General features: G+C 38.5%; 1 protein-coding gene across 1 annotated transcript in view; it reads right to left on the reverse strand.

The window, feature by feature from the left end:
• Positions 1–24413, reverse strand: part of DHX34 (DExH-box helicase 34) — a 1598514-nt gene that overhangs the window by 729225 nt on the left and 844876 nt on the right. The window contains exon 10 of the mRNA XM_044078772.1: positions 9102–9275. Within this exon, the coding sequence (XP_043934707.1) occupies positions 9102–9275 (174 nt within the window). The remainder of the gene's footprint in view (positions 1–9101; positions 9276–24413) is intronic.

A 24413-nucleotide genomic window follows, 5' to 3' on the forward strand; every position in this document is an offset into this window, starting at 1 on the left:
TGGATGCATTCACATTTCTTGATAAAATTATAAGGTTCATTAGGAGAATATATGAGGGATCGTAGGCGAAATTTAAAGTGGGTGGGTTCCTCTCTGGCAATTTCTGCTTGAGCAGATGAACCAGGTGGAGGTGTCCTCTTTCCCCTTTATTTGCATTATATTTAGAACCACTGGCAAAGAAAATAAGGGATTCAGACATTCAAGGATATAACCGGCATGGTAGTCAAGAAAAGCTGGCTGTATTTGCAGATGATATCATTTTATACCTGATAAAACCAGAAAAAGGATATTTCAGTGTTGTGGATCATTTTAAGACAGTTTCAAATAATTTCAGGATAAAAAATTAATGAATCTAAAACAAAGGCAATAGTTGTAAATGATGTGCCCGCATGCAAATTGCTTCAGCAATTTCAATATTTATGGGGACATAATAAAATGAAGTACTTAGGAGTTCAAATTAAAGAGGATTCTGGTGTGGCAGATATGTCTGATTTGGATAAGGATATGTGGAAGGAGGCTAAACAAAACATAATACAAAATCTAAGAAATTAGAAGCTCTGTTATATTTATATGGATAGTAAGATACAAGCAGTTAAAATGTTTTAGTCCCTTGGGCTTATACATAGGTTAGGCATATTTTTATCAACCAGAGGAAAGTTGTGGATAGCAATTAAAGAGCTGAAGGATTTTATCTGGGAGGGGAAGACATCAAAGGTCAAGTAGGATAAGCTGATTCTTCCAATAGAACAAGGTGGTTTTGTATCACCCAGTTTGAAGGAGTATTTCAGAGATACACAGTTAAGGCTCCTATACATAGCACAAGCAGAAACCTATTAATTCAAAGTGGAAAGAGATGATTATGAAATGGGAGGGGCTCAAAAAACAAGGAGAGGCTGAGATTTTGGATGCAGATATTTAAGGAGAATAACAATAATCATACAGAATATTATATTCATAAAGTAGTAGAAATTATTCTAAGAACTAAGCCAACACGGGAATGGAGAAAGGAGATTCTGCTAGTAGGGTTGACTGCAATCAGGAATATAGACAATAGCAGGAGGGAGCTGGGATTTACTGGAGAAAACTGGCAAAGGAACTAAAGTATTGGGAGCAAATAACTAGAGAGGGAAAGGTAATAGTTTGGGAAGACGCCAAGAATTTATTTGGAATGCAGGTTAGAGAGTGTTTTTCCTACCAAGGATTGATATCAGAGTATAGGCAAAGAGAAAGAAATAGCAGGGTTCTAAATGAAAGACCAGCACTGGTAGAGTATTTAGTAGAATCTAGAAGAGAAGCTGCTGTTTAAAATGAAATAATTGGTACAGCATATAATATATTGCATGATAACTATAAGAATCAATCAGAGGAGATTAAAAAGGACAGGGAAGAGAGATTGGATAAGCAATTAAAAAAGAAACAAAGGGGAGTATATGAATGTCTCCCAAATATGCAACAAAATCAGGAAGATTTAGGATTTTTGCTTGGAAATGTTTACATAGGTATTTTTATACCCCAACTAAATTCCAGAGAATGTTTCCTTAGGAAGGCAGCAAATGTTGGAGGTGAGATGGGGAAGAAAAAGGTAAATGGGAACATATTTTCTAGGAGTGTAATGAGTTGACATTCGTTAAAGATTCCCTGCAGACTACTCTATCAGAGATACTGGGTGAGCAAATAGGTGTATCTAGGGAAATGATTTTTCCAACTTATGATACAGAATCAAAATTTTCTAGACATGGTAAGGCCTTGCTGAGTCTAATTACGGTGGCTGTCAAAAATCAATTACTAGAAAATGGAAATCAAAGTCTAAACTAACTGTATTAGATGTAGTGAATATAGTAAAAGAAGTAAGACAATTGGAATTAGATCTTTAGAAAAAGGGAGGAGCAACTTTCATAGAAAACAATACATACAGGGGAGGAATGAGGTTTAAAAGAAGGCAGGATTTGAATGAGATCTATAATGCTTGACTAACAATGATTGAGTAAATTATATGTGAATGTTTGCTACTAAAATTACATCAAATGGTTTGTGATGTATAACGCATGCAACTAAGATTATGTCAATATGGTTTGTTTTCATTTATATAAAGGTATGACTGCTTGTCATAAGTGATAATTTAATACAGCTGTTTCTTGTTAAAAAAACAATAAAAGGTCAAAAGCCCAAACAATAGGTGTCTTTGGTGGGGCTGATGTCAAGGGTGCTTTTCTGAGACACAACAACCAAACTGGTTGCAGTGGCATTATCTCTGAACCATTAATTACCAAAGTAAAGAATGCTAGTGCCAATGCCATCATCTTCTATCAACCCGCAAGAAATCAACGCTGAGTTTGAGGGAACTGAATCTTGTCAGCAAGATCAGCATGGTATCAATGATGACTTTTGCACTGAGATCTTGATGGGGCAGCTGAAGGGGTCAGTGGAAGACGTGTCTGACACACTGACAGTGATGACCACATATCTAATGAGCTTTGGCACTAACAGAGTCTGAATCAAGGCCACTTGTGCTGAGGAAGGGGTCAGCACCAATAGACGAAGGGCCACCAGTGCCAATGTCAAAGGTCAGGTCTTAAACTCTTCTTTCTGAAACCAGGCCCAGGACAGCAGCTTTGGAGGTAGAAAGAAAAGACAGAGAGAGAGGGCACCTAACTCAATTTGGGCCCTGATCAAAGCCCTCACCATAGAGTCCCAATCCAAATGCACAAATGAACTATGCATCAACCTAGTCAACCTCATGGCACAGCAAAAAGAGGGGAGGATGCACTCTATGTGCCTAGATAACTCTTATTCCAAGGAAAAGTAATCATGTCTAGTGTTCAGTGTGAGATCCAAAATGACAGAAACCTCCAATGTGGGAAACCCAGCATATGACAGCTGCTCCAAATCAGGACAAGGGGGGATTGACTTGCTATAGCAGGACAGAGATCACACCTATATATATCTCTCTCTCTCTTGGGGGGAGGAGGAGTTTGTCATAATTATTTTGGGGTCTAGCTTCCTCACTCTCTTTGCCGTCCTTTTCTCTCCTTTCATTCTTTCATAGAGTAAGTATCCTTTCAAAATCAATTAATTCCTGCATTCTTGCATAAAGTGATTTTGAAAATCTTTGCAGATTTCACTTGAGGGTGCTAAATGATCAAAACACAGGCAAGTGACACAGAGGTGATGTGTACCTTACAGTTTGACTGTGGCCATTACAGCAAATCACAGGCAACGATGGGCTTTGAATCCTGTCACTGCCGACATAATATGGTGACCCAAATGGCATTGATTACATTTGACTCTGACCTCTGCCATCCAAAGGTAATGCTGAACAATGAAGAAGAAGGCGCTATGCTCCTTCTACTGCTATAAATAGATCTGCTGGCCACACAGGAATGCTCTCTTGAGCAACATCACTGGTGCCCAACAGGTTAAAGAACAAGAAATCAGTAATGCACATAAATCTGATTCGCCAAATACACTCTGGTCTCAGAAATATACAAGAAACATACTGCTGGCCTGATTACGGACTTCAAAAACTAGGACTATATAATGACCACTTATGGAGCTGGTTCACTGGCTTAGCACCCCCAAGCCCCTTATTCATCATTTTCTTCATGAACATCAGTCTCTTCCAGTACCTCCTACCAGTGGTAAATGCCATTCAAATAAATCATTTTCACATAAACAATTCCCAGGGAAAGGAGGTACAATTCTCCAGCTCCAAACATCTTTCATTCTGGGAAAAAAGAACTGCTACTACTCTAAAATGTTGTGGTAGAGAACCACAAAAGCCAACTAAAATAAATACAAAATGGTAATGTGCTAAGCAACTCAGTTGATTACAATTTCATACAAGCAGACTGACAAGCTACAATGCAAACTAATTTTCCTAGACAATAAATAAATAAATACATACATACAATGCACAAGATCTTAAAAACGAATAAATAAAACTTTAATAAGACATCACAGATGATAAGATAGTGCTGATACAAATTAAATATGCAAAGGTAAAGACAGTTGCACAACAAGGAGAAAAAAATAATCACTTGTACGAACAAAATGTTTTAGAGAAAAACATCTGATTAACCTAGACAAATACCTCAGTGAACCTCGACTGAAGTAGTACTGAACCCGTAGTTATGCTAAGTGCTGAAATAATACAGGCAGATTGCAAAACAAAAAACCCATGCAGATGTGGTCACCACGTTTTCCCAAGCAAAACTGACTAACTTTATGTTGGTCAAAGCTCAGAATATATATTCCAGCTTATCTTTGTTCCACAGAGAACAGAAGTGCAAATAAAAAGGCTGTCCACCCTCAGTGCCTCCCCCCACTCGATACAGTGATGACTTCAGCAACCCCACCCCCCCACTCGATACAATGATGCAGTCTTATATCTGCATACTAAGGACTGCTTTCCCATTGCTGGCTAGCAGTCTCTCTGAAGAATCCTTTAACTGTATTTTTACAGCCCATTCAGTCAATTATAGTCAAGCAATCCGTACTTACTTGTGAAACTGCACCTTTTCACACGACTATTGCAGAATTAAGGTTACAGTTTTCCAACATATGTCTTTTACATACAAAAAAAAATCTCCTGTCACTGTTAGAATATCTTATAAAACCAATTTCATGGTGCTACTTTCTACTTCATATTTTATGAAGTTTAAATATATCTTGCGTGTTTTACAGTCTGAAATTAAAAAACAAGCAATGTACAGACATACTATTTTAAGTTAGTTTTCGCTACCCGGGCATCACAGCCACATTCAAGACATTTTTTTTAAATCCTGAGGCCTAATCCATATTTCAGAAGCACTTTTAGTCTACACTAACAATAACCCAATGGTATAAATGACCTGTAAGAAGATAATACACTGGTGTTTGCAAAAAACACTAAAATTCTTAATGCTAAGTGAACACAATAAAAAAATAAATTGCTAGCATTCCCTCAACTATACGTAGAAAAACAGCAACAATGAACAAATGGTGGTGGCCTAGAAAAAATGACCAAGTCAAGGGAACAGGAGAGGAAAAAGATAAACAGACAAAAAACAATAATTTGAACTCTAACTACCTAGACTAATTCCTTCAGGTTCTTAGCTAAAGCAAAATTTAAGAAGCAAAAAGAGGCATTTATTGCTCAAGGAGGAAAAAAAAGGTGCTACTAGCAAAATAAGTATGGTGAGGAAATGGAGGTTTAGTGCATTAAGCATGCAAGTGAAGACGCTCAGGCTTTGGAAAACCCTGGAATTCCAAGGAAATACTGTCTCTGGGGACTAGTCCTGGTACTTGTAGTGGATGGACTGGATCATGTAACAGCTGCACCTACCCACATTAGGGGGAGAAAGTAAACCCCCCCACCTATGAAATGAGAAGATCTGAAGAAATAACATTTAAAAAAGTGGACATATTTAAATGAGCTGGGTAACAAAACTGCGGTTAATAGTAGATCATAAAAAGACTGCATTGGATCTCAGTCCTGTTTTAGATGTCAAGAAGGCAGCACTTTGAGAATTTGGAAATGACGCAGTGAGAAAAAGCATATCGTGTAAAACTCAGCTTCTGCATGGTTACAGGGAGTGTAAGAAACTCAGAATGTGAATGGTCTTATGGCAAGTTTGCGATTTCAGGACAGGAATAAGTACTAAAAGACAGATTGTGACAGATACAAAACAAGAAAGGTGAGGAAGATTCTGAATTTTGGGTCATGACAGAACATGTGGTAACGCAAACTTGTGGGTTGGGAAGTGTCAAGTGATGCAAGTCTGCTACAACACAATACTGCATACCCAAAATGGTTGTTCATTATGTCACAACACATTAAGCTCTTGAACATGGAAGACTCTTCTTTCAGAACATGTACAATGTTTTTAGGCTATTTTACATGTCCTTTAATAACTTTAAAAGGTTATTTTATGTCTACAAGTCTGTACTTGCTAATAGCCTATTCAACTGCAAAATCTAACTGAAAATGAAATGTTTGTGGAACTGGATCAGGGAGATGATTCAAACAATGCTGCACTCATTGACACCATATCAAGAAAACTGTTATGCACAAGAGAACTATTATGTATAAATGATGGGGTAGGTTCACTATTAAATATGCACAAATAAATATGAACCATTATCTAGACGTGGTGGTGGTATAGCCATCATGTTCAAAGAACATCTTAAATCGACACAACTTAACTCTACACCACCTGATCTCCCTAACTCAGAAATTTTAGTAGCAAGCCTAGATATAATATAAATAAACATAAGTCCATTATCATTATAGCTACCTACCTCCCCCTGCTAATAACCTTCATAACATTGAAATCATCCTTGAATGGGCGTCCTCCAACTTCAGACATAAAACTGTTATACTAGGAGACTTCAACCTTGACCGGTTTACCTGCTCCTCTAATTCTCCTACTAACTTTATAAACCTGTACAGTTTCTGTCACAAAAATAACTTCCCCCACGCATCGGCAAACACACCAACAGGCAATCCATTCTAGACTGGATTTTTAACAAACAAATCCAACATTAGTTATGATGCTGGTTGTCTTCCAGACACTCTAAGCGATCACTTCCCAACCTACTTAATTAGAAAACATTCATATAATTCTGTAACATTTCATTTTGCTACAGTCACAAAAAAAAAAAAACACTTTTCCCCTTACATATGTAATACTCTTCTTCAACAACATGACTGGGCACCTCCAAAAACTCTTCAACTGGACCTTGCAGTACCCCAATTAGAAAAATTCGTACCAAAGCCAAACAACTTCCCTGGTTATCAAAAGATACAATTCTGCTACTAAAACAAAGGGACAGAGCCTGATCTCTCTTTCTGAATAACAGACGTAAACAAAATCTAATCACCTACCAACAACTTCGAAATCAAACCTAAAAATAAATTAAACAAGACAAAAAAACGTACTTCCAAACAAGTCAACTAAAATACCAGAAAAATCCCCAAAGTTTCTGGCAATCAACCTCTTTCTCAACCCAGGAAAACCCCAATCCCAACTCTAACCAATCCAATGATTGTATAGCCACTCAATTTAACTCCCATTTTATTACCTTAATAAACTCTCTATTAAACAAAACCCCTAATACTCCTCTGTCCATACCCCGTCCCTCGAACGAAAATTCTACCCGCTTCTATCTCAAACCCATTCAAACAAGTTTTGTAAAAAATCCCCTTACTAAATTAGAACCTTGCACACTAGCTGCAGATCAGCTTGTGATTTTCCAAAACTAGCTGCTACTTCCATCGCTTACCCTACATTTATTTGTATTAACCATTCTATCTCTGAACAGTATGTACCACTCTTTTGGAAAATATCTCATGTCATACCCGTAAATAAAGGCAGTCCCTCTAATGATGTGTCTAACTACAGACCCATAGCCATTCTGTCACCACTAGCCAAAATCTTAGAAAAATGTATAGACAAACAGATATCAGACCATTTCCTGATGAATAACATATTATCTAATACACAACATGGCTTATGACCCAGGCACAGTACCAACACAGCTCTGATAAGTTTTACTAATACCATAAACCACCTCAGAAACAAAAAAACAACTTGTCTCTGCTGCCTTCCTAGATATGTCAAAAGCCTTTGACACACTATCACATCAAATACTTCTCAATAAACTGGCCGTCTACCACTTCAGTCTTGTTGCCCTAGGCTGGTTTCATAGCTATCTCTCTAACCGGAAACAAGCCACTTTACGGGATTATAAACTCTGCCCCCAGCTTCCTATCTCTGTAGGAGTCCTACAAGGGTCTATCCCTGGCCCACTTCTTTTCATAACTTTTACTAATGACCTATGCTCCACAGCAAAACCAGCCTCAGTCATACAATATGCTGACAATGTTTCCCTCATCTGCTCTGCACCCTTTATCAAGGAACTGCAAGATAAAACTCAGGCTGCCCTCCACAATATTGAAAACTACTTAGCAGCCCATTGACTCATACTTAATCCTAATAAAACCAACCATATGGTCTTCTGTAATACCTCAATAATAAACAACCAACCACCTATCTCTATTTCCGCCTCCAATGGCACAAAAATAGAACCTGATGAAAAAACAAAACTTCTCGGTGTCACAACTGATAATGGACTTAATTTTGACAAACATATTGCGCTAATGATTAAAAAGGTTCATATAAAACTTGGTGCTCTCTATAGGGCTAAATCCTATCTTACCGATCATGCCAGACTTGCAACAGCTAGAACCCATCTCTTATCTTCACTTCTTTACTGTTCACAAATATTTACCAAACTTCGCAAATCTGATTTGAATAACCTCAAATCTAGCTATAACAAAATAGCCAAATTTGCCACTAACCAGCCTCAAAGATCACATCATTGCAGTGCCCTTCACCAGCTGAACTGGTTAGAACTCCCTAACTGACTTACACTAAATCAACTATTAACTGCCCATTCGGTCATGTATAAACCTGACAACTGTCCAGCTCTATCTGACCTTGTTGAACCCTACACTAATCTTAAGTCCCTTAGGTCTGCTGATAAAGTGTTGCTGAAAGTTAACAAAACCCAAAACTCGCACGGTGACTCCTTATACTGCCACAACATTGCCAAACACTGGAATTCTCTTCCCCAGCACATTCTGTCCATCACTGATACACATATATTCAAACAGTCCCTAAAAGAATACTACACTATTCACTGGATAAGTTCCTGTTCTCCCCCAGACTGACTAATCTTACCCTTTTACTGTCTACCTTCTTTTTCACTAAAAGCCACTGTTATTATATCCTTGCAATGAGACTTCTACCTTCCTTTTTGATACTTTTATTCTACTTAAAAAAAAATTTTGTTTGTATGCTATCTTAATTAATCATATAAGCTTATTGAATTAACTAATGTATGTTTTTGGATACAATGTCAAGAATTTTACTTGAACCTCTTTTGCTTATTTCATGTTTTTTTTTTCAAACATATACATTTCATCTGTATTAATTGTACAATTATGTAATGTTCCCAGTCGGACACTTCCCGGTAATCAAATGTAAATAAATATAAATGTTAAAAAAGATAATATATTAAAGAAGATGCACAGCTAACAACACTTTTCAGTGTTTTACCTGTTCAGAGTCCTTCCGGCAGTTGTTATATTCATCTGGTACAGCAACCTGAGGGTAGAGCCCACGACACAACACCAGCTTCAGCAGTATGATGGGAGACTGAGACAGACCACGACTGCTATCTATAGCACTATGGAGCTCCTTAACATCATGCCGCAACTTAAACTTGACATCCTGAAAAGGAATTTTGTAGCATTGATCAAATCACTTGCCTCTTTTGCATTATGACCTGTACAATCATTATGATGGCTTTGTTACATAAAAGTTAAAAAGCATCCAGATGAAAGAAATGGCTGGTTTATACCCGATTTCTACCAACAAACTAGGCAGCAAATAAAATACAACTGTTTATTAATAAAGACATTTGATTGTGTTAGTGTTTTCTAAATCTAAACGACAATGTAACAAATTTCTTACATTGCTTTGTACACTTTTTTCTTTTTTAAATCTGGTGACAAACCCTGGATAAGTTTGAAAATGGTCCACTTGGTTCACTGCTCTTCCTTGCACAACAAATATTTAAATAAGTAAATAAACTATTACATATAACTGACAGGCAATGATGTCTAGATCTTTGCCAAAAATACTAAGCTGGAACCATGGGTATGCCTTAAAAGTAAGTACTACAGTCAGTAAAATCAAGTTCAACACATTTCAGATATTCAACAATACATCTTAGGTGTGTGGTCATACATTTCATTAATTCTCAAATATCTAAATAATTAAATCATAAACCCCAGATATAGCTATACAAAAGTAGACATCTCCACACACATTTATGTCATCTAAGAAAGCTGGACGGATTTTACTGAATTTTGCTTCAGTACGTTAGGTTACATTTTTAAGCAGTTTCTTGATGTATTTTACTGTTATTTCCTTAAAGTAAAATGCAGAGCAAAGCCGGCTCCATCATGTAGACTAATAAAGCCCTGACTATGTTGCAGGTGACAGAGTTGATTAGCTGCTCGGGTGATTTGTAGGAGTCAGCTGGAGAGGATGGCAGGAAGCAGTCTCTACTGGCTTGCCTATGCTGGGAAAGGAAGGCTCGTCAAAGGTAATACCTAGAGGAAGCACTATGTCGTTACCCAGTGTACTCTGTGATACAGCTGAGCTTGCCCTACCTGTGTTGTATTTGCATTAAGCAGACAAAGAGAAACTAACATGCACAGCCACACTTCCCCTTGTGAGGTACAGACTGCATGTCAATGGAGCATGCTGTCTCTACCTCACAAGAAGAGAATGCATGCTCACAGGAAGGTGGGGGGATTCTCACAAAAATAAGATGGCAGGCTCTTTGTGGCTCAGCGAGCTGATCTGCTCCCTACTACCCACCTGACTCTCACCAGAGAATGAATGGCTGATGGGAGTTCCTAGGCAGGAATGAAATGTCATGTAGAGCTCTTAAATAGCCCCAGAACACACAGCAACATTTCCACCAGAATAAATGGGCCAACAGGATGAAATTAGAGGAGCCATCAGGCAAGTTGCTGGGAGGACAAAAAAAAAGTTAAATGTGGAGTAGATTGCTGAAATGAGATATAATTGTGACGAGGTGCTTACATACAATCCTTCTCGCCACGCATTAGATGCTGATAAAAATTATTTTATAAGGTCATATAGTGATATAGTGAGGAAGTTCCTATAGTCTTTAGCAAATCTGCAGTTATAAGTACGAGTGAAAGGTATACCCATGTTGTACATTTGTCAGTAATCTAGCCAGTAAGGTGCTTTATAGCATTCCAAAAAGTTTTAGAATTTGTTGTCAGTGCCTTCTTGATTTTCTACAAGTTAAGTGGATTCAGCTGAATTAGCTACTACTCTAGATGCTTCCTTGTAGTTCATATATGATTGGTCCAATGGGGGGGGGGGTTCTAATTCAGCTGTGTCCCATCTCTCTTGCTCTCTCTGCTTCATTAAACCACTGATGCCATTTGCTTTGCACAAGAATGCCTGCCCAGTAAGTGAAAGGAAGTGCAAACTTTGTGTACTCCAAGTCTGCTAGGTGCTTGAGGGAAGAGAACATTTATATCAAGGAAAGTTTTTCAGGAAGAAGTTTAGAGCGTGTTTCTGAAGTGTCAGGAATACATCTGCCAACAACTACATCAAGTGTTTTTTTTCTGTGCAGTAACTAGACAGTGTTGCCTTATATAGCTGGGTGTATATTAACTTGAAGGCATTGATGTTTAAGTTATTGTAAGGTCAAGAAAAGAGTTGCCAAAAAATAAATAAATAGCGTTGTTTCCTGTAAGGGGGCTTAGCTTTCAAGACTGACATAATACTTGCTCCAGTTTGTACTGTTTTACAGTTCTATTCAACTGACTTGCAGAAGGGCCACCCACATTTATACTGAAATCTCTTCAGAGAGTTGCTTCTTTGGCAACCTAGCAGAAGTTTCTCTTGTAGATTTGGTGTAAATTTGTGACTGAAGAGGGGAGTTTTATATATATATATATATATATATATAATATATATATGTCTATATATATATATATATATATATTTAATATATATGTGTGTGTGTGTATATATGTGTAATATATATATATATATATATATATATATATATTCAACATCTGTTTCTAAGTGGGTGCGCTTTCTAAGCACAACACAAGGATCAAACCAGTTGTTTTTCTTTTGTCATTATCACTTTGGGCAATTACAGTAACAGCACTAGGAAGAAAACACACTCAAGGAAAAAGTCTGCCATCAATAATTTTACTGTTTTTGAATCATGATTTACATGGCAGCACACTAACTTTTGTCAGTACACGGAATATCAGCCTCACTGTAAATGCAGTTACAGAAATGTTGTCTTCCCTGGTGAATTTTTTTACGTTAGTAAAACGAAATCTAGATATTTTTAATATAATGCCTCGATCTCCACTAAGACAATGGAGACATTAGCTTACGGCCAGGATTTCAGGTGGAACTCTCTGCATCCAACACTGACAAGAGACACCACTAGTGGCAGATGATGATCTGACCACAGGGAACAAAAACAAAATTTGCTCCTGCTCTTCTCCTTGAAAATAAATAAGGCTTGGACAGCTGCTGAGATAAACATTTCAAAAGGCATGATTCTGAGCCTCTTCTACTGCTTGCAAAGATGTATCTAATCAAAATAAGTCTATAAAACTTGCTCTTTGTCTCTCATTACTTCATCAGGTACACATAAAGAAGCTAATCTGTCCCATCTCTAATCCATATTCTTCTTGGAAAGGAATAAGAAACATAGTTTGCTGTGACAAGCATTATAAAAAGCACAATTCTGAACACCAACTTATCTGTAGATACATGCCCAACTAAAATACAACATCTAAAGCTCTCCTTGTCTTATTATTATTTCCAAATGAGTCTCATTTCTTTCTGATATAAATAACACAAAAAGGCTAGCACACAAAGGACAATGAGCCAAAAGTTTATTCCAAATGCCAAAAACAGACTGGTTTTAGCAATACAGCCTTTATCTGTGTTATTTTCAAAGAGCCACTAACATGCCTTAAATAGTCCAAAAAACTCCCTGATTGGTTGCTCAGAACTGATCATTAAGCCCTGGTGAAAATAAACTCCCCAGTTTAATGATCCACGTTTTTTTCTTTCTTATTTAAATTATATGCCAACCACTTTTGTTCCTTCTATCAAAAGTTTAATTACAAAATTAAACCTGACTGATGAATCATATGTTTTAACAAAGCACTGGAACTATGTCCACATCTAACATCATTTAGATGTTCAGAAATTCTTAAGTTAAGAGGATGGGACGTTTGCGCAACATAAAAAGCCGGGCATGTACAGGTGGCTAAATAAATGACTCAATCTGAATTGCAGTTTCCAAAAATATGAATATTAAAAACAACAGAAGTGTTTTTTGACGTGAAACTTTTATTTACTCTTGCACAAATACTTACAAAAACTACAATGACCACAAGGGTAACATCCAGACAAAACATGACCCTCCAAGGAAGTTTGAGAAAAACTTGCATTAGTAACTTTCATCTTTTTTGTAGTGATTGAACCAACCTCCCATTGTTTTGCCTTTCCTATATGACAAAAAACATCTAGCTGGCAACAGATCCCTCAGCCGATCATCTGTTAATACAGTGCCTCAATGTACCAGATTCCTAAAAAACTGAGTATTACCTGCCATAATTAGTCACAAACCTCAAGGCTATGTGCAAGCCCTCCTTACTCTTATATTTCAGTAACTGGGTCCTATTTACAGCTTTAACCATAGTTAAAATGTTGGTTATTTGTTGATGTTGATATCCCCTATTATTAAATCTGATAAATGTAGCACAGCCACCATATGGAGAAGTATATAATTATAAGTAAATAATAAAACTAATTTTATTGAAGTAGATCTGTGATTAATACAGAGAATAAAAACAATGATATGCCATTTTTGCCTATGCCTTCCTCGGATCATATTCCATTCCAGCCAGAGATGTCTTTTCAAGGTAGCTGAAGTCAATCAGACTTCATCTGATAATGACATCATCCTTTAGTCTTCCTGTTACACCTCCTTTGTACAAGTAGAGGTTTTAAAGGTAAACCACCATTAAGACCTGGTGGCTTGTCATAGGTTCATAGGTTGGTACTAGGCTATCGGCCCTAGGGCCTATACAAGCCTAGCCATAACAATTCCCTGGATATTTCTTCCCACAATATTTACTTCTCTGGACCTCCGTCTAGCAGGGCGACTGACATGATCCCCGGGGTGAATTTCCTATCTCCCATCCAATCATCAAGGTTCCTTTTGAAGAGGGCCAAGGAGGTGCTCTGCTTGACATGTATGGGCAGTCTATTCCAGAGTATGGGAGTCTCTGGGTCAGGAACCTATCCCTCCAGCATATTTTGTTCATTGTGATGACAAGGTTTAGATCCCTGGAGCGTGTGGCTCTGAGGGATTGGGATTTCTTTAAGTGGAGCATGTCCAACAGCTCAGGGTTTGACATGGCCTTGTATGTTAAGCAGAGATTGCCTCTGAGTAGACGATATGGCACAGAGTATAGCTGGAGTTTTTTTAGATGGTCAGCATATGGCATCTGCTTTAGGCCTGTGATTCTTTTAGTGAGGTACTTCTGTGGCCTTTCCAGCTGTTGCAGATGTCTTGTGAGGTGTATACCAAATGGGGCATTATACTCTATAATGGGTCTAATGAGGGATGAGTACAGTGGGACAATGAAATCCTTTTTTCTGGATGAAAAGCCCTTAGTGATGAGGTGTGCCACATAAAAGGATTTCCTGACTGTTGTGGTGATGTGGTTATCGAAAGTGAGACCACTGTCCACCTGTGTCCCTAAGTCTCTCATCACACTTTCGATGTTTAGTGTACTGCCACCTATGTGGTAATTCATGGGTACATGTTTTTTTCCAAAGGGGATAACTATACATTTCTTAGCATTAAGCCTGAGCCATGGCTCTGGTACCAGGCATCTTTTCTGTAAGGCCCTTTTGTAGAATATCCACATCCTTTGGGGATTCAATAATGGCTCCCAGTTTGCAGTCATCTGCGAACTTTGTTAGCCAGAGTCCCTTAGTGTTGGCCTGTACTTCAGAGAAGTAGATGCCAAACAAGAGTGGTCCCAGGACTGAACCCTGAGGTACTCCACTTGTTTGGAGCTGGATTTGGAGTCAGCTACTTTTACAGTCTGGGTTCTGTCAGTAAGCCAGTTGGCAACCCGAGTGACGTAGGGATTTATGCCCAGCTTAGTAAGTTTATCTATGATTCCAGAGTGGGGGATGGTGTCGAAGGTCTTGGCGAGGTCCAGATAGGCTGTGTGGACCGCCTTACCCTCGTTCACAGCTCTGATTCGAAGACGTCAATCAGATTCAGGAGACAAGATCAGTTGATAAATCAGCTATCCAGCAACTCTCAGCTAATTCAAGATGATTATTTAAATCTCCGCTTCATGAGGACATTGCCATTACTTCCACAACTGAAAACTTAAAGTTATGACTGGGATTTATCATAACATGCTGAAATAATGAATTATCTTTACTCTTTAATCTGATGGCACTAAGATGTTTAAAAATCAGAGTTTTTAAAAGGGCAAACAGTTTTTCCAACATAAAAACTTGCACAGATTGTACAGGTTGCTAAATAGGCCACATATCTTGTTTTACAGATGGCATAGATATACAATTTTTATTCTCTATCACTGACAGGATGATGAAATGAGTTGGTGGTACTAATATATGAACAGGCTTTACAATTACCACACCTGTAAGTTCCATGTATGCCATAATGTTCATTCATCCTCTGATTTTCTTTGCATAACAACTGCTTAAGGTTCTTTTTATTCTTAAAACTGAACCTGGGTATATAACCAATAATGCCTCTTAAGCTCTCATCTGCGAATGAAATTTTCCAGTTGTTCTTTAAAATGCTACATACTTCTTGAATGTCTTGAGTATAAGTGAGTCAGCATCTGAATGCCATACGTTGCTCCCTGTATGCTTGGGAAGTTAGATCTTCCACATTCCATTGTCTATGGAAAAAAGGTTTGCCTCATCTCTCATGCCTTTAGTCTCAGATGCTATTTTAGTGACCAGGTCCTTCCTATAACCTCTAGAGGACAAATTATCCTTCATCTTCTCAGTTTCTCTGTTAAAAGTAAATTCACCTGTACACAATCTAGAGGCTCGAAGGAACTCACCGTTTTTTACGTGGTTAAAGATATGCCCTGGGTGCATACTACTATGATGCAGAAGATGATTCTTTCAGCATGGTTTATGAAAAATATCAGTATCTAAAGAACCATCAAATTTGTTGGTCAAAGTGATGTCCAAGAAAATCAATTTTGTCAAGTACATAACATGCATCAAATCTCAAGAAAGTTGTAATCTGATTGAGGTACTCAATGAAGTTCAGTGACGGTTCTTCACTTCCATTCCAAAGAAAAAACACATCATCAACAAATCTCTCATAAAACATGACATATCTCAACCAATCATTCCTTTAATTAAAAATATATTTCTGTTCCCAATGGACCATGACCAGGTTAGAATAACTATTAGGACAGGGGGTGCCCATTGCCACCCCCCATTTCTGTGGATAGTATCCATTCTGGACCATCACAACATTATTTTCTAAGATCAGTTGTAGTAACAAACATATCCAAAAAAAATCATCCCTCCCATAAACATTCTTTGATGTCAGAAATTCTAGAATTGCTTCTACCCATAATCATTCGGAATTATGGTAAACAGACTCACCACATCTATTGTGACCATATATGTGAGCTTTTTACCATCCTTTAGATGTAAAAATTCAGATAGAGAATTCAGCAAATCCTCAGTGTCCCTCAGGATAGTTTGTGCTTTCTTTAGGGCTTTCTTCGGTTCATATTTAACATAAATAGAAATAGGTTTTGTGATCCATCCATTCCCTGAAACAATTGGTCGCATGGGAAGATTTTGCATATCTTTATGTATTTTTGGTAACCCTTAAATAATAGGTATAGTTGGTTCATTAACCAGAAAGTATTCATATAGGTCTTGTCCAATAATATTAGATAACCTAAAGTCATAAAGATGCCCTTGTACTGTTCAAATAATATAGTCTAATTCAGAAGACTGCAGTCTCTTATAAGTGTTAGTATCATTTAAAAGATAACACATCTTGTTCTCATGACATCTGTCCATAAGCACAATGGCTCCCCCATTATCTGCTGGTCGTATAATCAGATCATCGTTATTCATTAGTTTTTGCAAAGCCAGCCTCTCATCCATATTCATATTATGAAAAAGACGGCCTTTCCGTGTGTTTCTCAGTTCTGTCACCTCCTTCTCACATAGTTTCACAAAGGTATCAACCACTGAGTTGAATGTTTTTTTTTTTGACTGAACGAGCCTTTGGCAAAAACCTGGTAGGTTTTGTTTGTGGTTTCTATTATTAAACCTTGCAATCAAGTTTTGATTCTGGTTAGGTAGTTCATGTTCAGAAGAACAAATTCTGCGTGTAGTCTCAAAAATTGAGATTTTGGGATATTTCTTATAATATGAGGATGACGGCAACTAGTAGCATGTAAAAGTGTGCTGCTTTTAGGATGTTTTCTATGAACTGTGCTGGCCAGGTTCCCACCATCCTGGGCTGTAATCTGTACATCCAAACAAACAATATTTTTCTGATACAATTTACTGTGAAATTGATACCCCAATTGTTTTCATTTAAGTATTCTACAAATTTATGTAAATAATCAAGGTCAGATCACCACACAAGCCAACAATCATCAATGTATCTATGCGAGATGTCTAATGATGCCAAAAAATATTATGATTATAACCATAAATGATCTGTTCCTCAATATAGCCCATGAACAGATTGGCATAAATGAAAGGCACCCCCATTGCTGTGTCTTTTAGTTGCAATTAAGATTCTTCCTTAAAATAAAAGATGTTCCAAGTTAAAACATGCTCAGTAAGACAGAGAAAGAATGTACTGAATATCCAGGGCTATAAACAGCCACATATTTTAACCAATATTCCAAAGCCAGCAGTCCTGCCCGATGGGGAATACTGGTATAAAGCAACATAACATCTAGTGTGCATAGATACCATCCCTTTTCCAATTGAGTATCATGTATAATATTTAAAAATTCTGTTGTATCTTGAATACGTGATCTAACTAAACGTAATAATGGTTTTAAATACTGAGACAGAAAGTCTAATACTAGCTCACTAAGTGCCCCTCTACCCGAAACAATTGGTCATCCAGGGAGTTGTCATAAATCCTTGTGCATTTTTGGTAATAGATAAAAAATAATGTTTTGAAGGGTCCTGCACTGTTAGATGATATACAATATCAAGAAATTATTCCTTCTAGTACCAACTGCAAAAATGTATCAATTTCTGATTTGAATTTAAGGGTGGGGTCCAAATATATCTGTTGATAAAAAAAGGTGATCAGCCAATAGTTGTTTAGCCTCCAAAAAATACACAGCCCAATCCCAGACCACTACTGCACCCCCCCCCCCCTTTGTCAACATTACTCATCACTAGTTGGTAATTGTTGCTTGATGTTTTTCATAGCCTGCTGTTGGGTCCTAGTTAAATTAATGTTAATAATTTTGTTGTGAGAATTATACAAAAAAAATGTAATTCCCAAAGTATCTGTTGCTATAAGATCTCAACATATTTATTAGAAGGGGGAGAAAACGTAGATGGTCTGAATTGAAACTTGATATTGTCCTGTTCAATATTCAATTTATCATGAAAGAATAATTTTAAATTCAATGTTCTACAAAAATAAATATCCTGGACAAACTTCTTTAGGGACCAAATAACTAGGAATAAACCCCAAGCCTTTACTGAACAATTCAATCTCGACATTAGACAACTGTGTAAATGAAATATTATGTACAATCTCATACAAATTTATTTGGGCACCTTCAATTGTAATAGTGCGCCTAATGTGGAGGCCCCGCTTATGATGTTTGCGTCATTTATTCCTGTCCACATTTCCATCATGACTGATTCAGAACTATCAGTTTATCATTTTTGAACTTCAAGCCTTGCATGCAACCAATCTCTAATCCACAAGCAGAAGAAGCTAATTAAGATCCTTATTTCTTTAAGGCTTTAATGAAGAGAAACCAACTGTATCCCAAGAGTTTTTTTCAAAACTCATACTTTAAAAACATACCTTATATGATTTGTAATTCCTTGAAATTATGTTAGAAAATGTATACAATACCATCCTTAGATGGTGGCCAACTCACTAGTTTCCTTCAAAAGTTTGTCAAGTATCATTAATTGTATATATTTCAGTTTTAATTAAAATGGCATTCCTTCTCAAAATGACTTGTATTTTGAGTTCTTTGACAATGCAAGATGGACCTAAGGTATCTGCAGGAAAGTTTCTCACCTCTTTCACAAATTTTTAATGATGTATGACACAAGAACACACAGCAATACAGTCTGGAGATGTTTGCAAAATATGTAAAATGTTCATATATAACATTTCCAAACACCACTCCATATTTAAGAAACTGGGCATATTATATGCCACGTGTCAGTGGCTAATTTGAAAGTTGTCTTTCAAATGGGATTATTTACACTCACATGACTCACCAGCCTACATGGATACTAATACAGATACAAATTAACTGTGCATCATACCTCTCAACTGTGCAGATTTTCATAAAATGTCCAGATTTTTACCTCATATTTTTGGTCTGTTTCTCATAAATTGTGTTTTTTTGGCAAATCACTGAAGGTTGAAGTCAGAAAATAATATCAGACATTTGAGTTTAGACTTCATAACCTTCAAAAATTAATGCAAAACCTGTTGTTCTAAAAAACTTTTTACGTTTGTAAGAGCAATATTTAAAGTATCCCTATTTTTGGGCCTCACCCTCCCCATTATCTATGGCTTTGTCCAGATTTCTTGCTCTAAGAGATTGAGAGGTATGTTATGCATATTCATGACTGCTGTAACAAAAAAAAGGAAGTTATGTATTCAGCATAATGTTCCATGTTTGTTGTCCATGTCATCATTCATTCTTACTTGGATGGGTTCGGAGACGATCCTCGGCTCTGACTAGGCTGAACACACAGCTGGAATTCTCAAACTTGGCTCATGGCAAGGTAGGCGTCCCATGATGCACTGGTGCAACTCTCCAGATCTTGCTTGTTGCGAACATTATTAATGAGTAATATATATGTAGGACCCCCATGTCAAGGAAAAACAAAGAGAGTCAATGGAGCTCATGTAAAAGAGGAAAGATCACCACCAGGTCCTCTACGAGTCCTTGGACGGGGGAAGGAGGGAGGGGTCGTAAGAATGAATGGCGAGATGGACAACAAACATGGAATTTTATGGTGAGTACATAACTTCTTTATGTTATGTTGTCCTATCTCGTCTTCATTCTTACTTGAATGGGACAGCGTCCCTAACACTTTTTTCCCGGGTGACTCACGGAGTACACCTTTGAGAACAGTGGAACCAAAGAAAGCCCTGTCCCTGGAGGCCAAATCCACTTTGTAATGAGTGGAGGCCAAATCCACTTTGTAATAAGTGATAAACATATGAGGATTGGCCCACATAGCTGCGGCACAAATACTGTCCATAGACATCCTTGCCTGAAATGCAGAGGATGTAGTTAATGCTCTGGTTGAGTAACCTCTAATTCTGAAAGGTAACTTTCTATAATTGGAAGTCTATATAAAGGTGATACAATTTGAAAGCCAGTTTGGAAGGGTGACTTTAGATAATGGCATACCCTTTTTTGTCATTGATCAGATTTATGCAAATAGAATCTGAGCTGTCTATGCATGTCTAAATGATGGAGTTTATACTCTGCCTTTTTGCTGTGATTGGGGAAAACCACCGGGAGCTCAATGGATTGATTGATACTGGATTGAGAGAAAACCTTAGGTATAAAAGATGGATTCATTCGTAGCGATAGCCTATCCTTATGAAAGATCAGATATGGAGGTCTGACTGATAGTGCTTGCAACTCTGACACTCTTCTGGCAGATGTTACAGCTACTAGAAAGATGGTCTTCCAGGAAAGAAATTTGAGGTCAAAAGATGAAGAAGGCTCGAATGTTGGCAATGTTAGTTGAGATAAGACAAAAGTTAAATCCCAAGGAGAAAGTGGTTCTTTAAAAGGAGGCTTCAATAAGGAAGTGCCTTTTAAAAATGCTTTACACAACCTGCGTGACATTAAGTTAGGAGAATGGTCACCGTTCAACAAACGATTAAATGTTCAAATCTGTAAAGGTCGACCTTTACAGATCAAACATTTAATCATTCGAAAATGTTTAAAAATAATAAAAAAAAAATGGAGTGACAAAACCAAAAACCAAAGGGTGTAAGCAGGGGGGTAAGCGCCCCTGCACCCCCACACCTCCCCTACTACCCCCACACCCCCCCACTTAAATATACCAACTCCAAGATTGTGCTACAGTGTAGGGAAGTGGAAATTTCCCAATTCCGCACTGTAGTGCAATGATGTGCGATCTCGGAGTTGGTATATTTAAGTAATGGGGGTGTGGGGGTGCCCCTGCTAAAACCCTTTTCTTTTACTTTTTTTTGTTTAATTTATTTATTTTTTTTTACATCTTCGAACATTTAAATGTTTGATCTCTAAAGGTCGACCTTTAGAGATTCGAACATTTAATCGTTCTTTGATGCAATATAGATGTTACCTCACTAGGAGGATCAAGGGACTCAAACAGATGCCATATGCTGCTCGGTTAAAAAAACTCCAGCTCTACTCAGTTGCATACCGCCTACTTCGAGGCGATCTATGCCTGACATATAAAGCTATGTCTAACCCAGAATTAATGGACATGCTCCACCTCAGTAAATCTAAATCCCTTAGAGCCACGCGCTCGAGGGAATTGAACCTCAGCACAGAAATAAATAGAACATGCTGGAGGGACAGATTCATAACCCAGAGGCTCCCTTCGCTCTGGAATAGAATTCCAATTCATGTTAGGCAGAGCACCTCACTGACTCTCTTCAAGAAGAATCTTGATGAGTGGATGGGGGATCATAGGTTTGTCCCGGGGATTACTTCTGTGTCACTATTAGACAGAGGCACAGAAAACTAAACTTTAAAAAGGGCACAGTATACTCAAATCAGGGGGTGGCATAAGCCAAACACAATCAGGCTAGGCTTATAAATGCCGCAGGGCAGACAGCCTAGTATGAACCTATGAAGACCTGGAAATTAGAAATTGCAGCCAGCTGAACTCTAATAGTTGCTGCAGCTGAGCCTTTCTGGAAGAGTTCTGCAAGAAATTCTAAAATGAACTGAACAAGCACAAAAAAGAGTCAATGTTTCTATTTTTGGCCCAGTGAGAAAATCTTTTCCACTTGCTAGTATATAGTTTTCTAGTAGAAACTTTATGAGAGGACATCAATATGTTTGACTGCTGGAGTGAAATTTTGAGCCCTGACTAAACTGGGAAGTGGAGCAGCCATGCTGTCAAGTTGAGGGTGTGGAGAGAAGGATGAAGCGTTCCCAAAATATGTGTCAGAAGGTCTGGAACTGGGTCCAGAACCCATGGCTTCTCTTTCTAGATGAGGTCAGAGGAAGGCGAACCAAATCTGCCGAGGCCCATATGGGGCAATGAGAATCAGCCTGCTTCCCAAGGATTTTGCCTTCTGGATGACTTTGGGTATGAGGGGAAACAGGAGAAAGGCATAAAGAGGTCTCCAGGGGCAATCGTGTACAAGTGCATCTCTCAGTGTCTCCCCCGGAGAGGGAATTAGGGCAAAGTAACTGCTGCACTTGGCATTCATGGGTGTGGCAAAAAGATCGCAGCAAGGCTGGCCCCATTTTCAAAAAATCTCTTCTGTTATGTTCTGGTTCAGAGATCACTCGTGAGGCATTAAAATTGCCCTGCTGAGCTTGTCTGCTATCACGTTGGATTTCCCCGGGATGTGCATTGCTACTATAAAGCGTTGGGAAGAAATTGCCCATTGCCAAACTCTCAGAGTCTCTTGACAAAGTGGGTATGATCTGGTTCCTCCTTGTTTGTTTATGTACCAAACCACCGACATATTGTCTGACTGTATTGCAATCGTCCTTAGTGGAAGAGAGTCATGGAGTGCTTGCAATGCCAGAAGCACTGCTCTCATCTCTAGAACATTGATATGCAAGTGGGCTTCATGGTCTTGCCATATACCTTGGACTGTCCTTCCCAGATAATGCCCCCCCCCATCCTATCTGAGAAGCATCTGTGGTCACTGTAGCAATGGGTTGTAGTGGAATAAAGGGTCTCCCGATAGTCACATGGTTGGACTGAGTCCACCACCACAGATCCTTTTTGCATGACTCCGTTATTCTGATCAGGTGGGACATAGGAAGTTCTTAAAGCGACCATTGGGAGAATAGGAGCCATTGAAGGATTCTCATATGCATCCTGGTGAGAGAAACTAGAGTTATGGTTGAAGCCATTGTCCCTAGAAGTTTAAGAACTACCCTTGCCTTTACCTGGTTCTTTGGAAAAATGTGAAGTATTTGCTGTCTGAGGGCTGATATTCTGTCAGCTGGAAGAAGTGCCATCATAGAAACAGTGTCTAGGTTTGCATCTATGAAGGTAATATGTTGACAGGGCAACAAGGCAGATTTTTGTAAATTGACTGTTACGCCTAACTGAGCACAGATTGCCAATGTCACATCCCTGGCCTGTTGGAGTAGGTGCTTGGTGGTGGCAGTTAGGGGCCAGTCGTCCAGATATGGAAACACTTGGAATCCAAAATGTCTCAAGTGAACCGTTACTACTGCCATGCATGTGGTGAACACCCTGGGGGGTGTAATGAGACCAAAGGGCAGAGCTCAGAACTGATAATGACTGGCTGCCAGCCAGAAGCATAAGTGACTCCTTGATGCTCTGTCTATTTTTATGTGGTAGTACGCATCTTGGAGGTTTACTGAGCACATCCAATTGTCTTTCCTTAAGAAGGAAAGCATTGACTGCAGTGTCACCATTTGGAACTGTGACTTTTTGACAGATTTGTTCAACTTGCTAAGATCCAATATGGCTCTTCAGTCCCCTGTTCTTTTTGGCACCAAAAACAATCTTGAGTAAGTTCCAAATCCTGTTTGGTCTATGGGGACTTCTTGGATGGCTCTTTTGTCCAGCAACTTTTGGATTTCTATAGTTGCTTGCTCCCTTAGATTGGGTGGAACATCTGGGATTGTTCTGATCTGTGGGACAGGACAGCAAAAGGGAATGGAATATCCTCTGGATATTATGCTTTGTACCCACTTGTCTTTTGTGATACTTTGCCAGGCTTCTGGGTACAAAGACAAACGTCCCCCAACTGCCTCCAGAGTAGAGCAGGCAGGACTCCTTTCAGGAACGCTGACAGGGATGTCCACAAAAGGAATCATGGTCACCCTGGTTTTGCAGACCCCCCCCCCCGCCTCTAGGACGTCTACCATTGTTGCCTCCCCCTCTGCCCTTGGGGAAGGATTCACCTCGTGTGTCTTGGAAAGCTCCCTGGGATCTTTTGAAGCACATTTTTTCACTCTTCTGACCTTTAGGGTAAAGTCTTGAAGGTACTGAAAAATGTACTCCAATGGCAGAGAGTTTTCCCTTCCTGCTCGTATCTGGTGAGTGTGTCTTTAACCTTGGATCCAAAAAGTGGGGAACCATCAAAAGGGGCATTACTAAAGGTAGACTTAAAAGGTTCCACAAAATTACACAAGCACATCCAGGAGTGTCTCCTCAAGGAAACTCCTGAACCCACCTGCCCGACTCACTCCATCCACTGCATAAGATATCAGTCTCACGGAGGAGTTGATGATAGTAAGGTGGACAGCTGGGAGGAGACTTTCTCAGTCAACC

Source organism: Protopterus annectens, chromosome 1.part0, assembly GCF_019279795.1.
Source record: "Protopterus annectens isolate FY-2018-M chromosome 1.part0, PAN1.0, whole genome shotgun sequence".
Classification (NCBI taxonomy): domain Eukaryota; kingdom Metazoa; phylum Chordata; order Ceratodontiformes; family Protopteridae; genus Protopterus; species Protopterus annectens.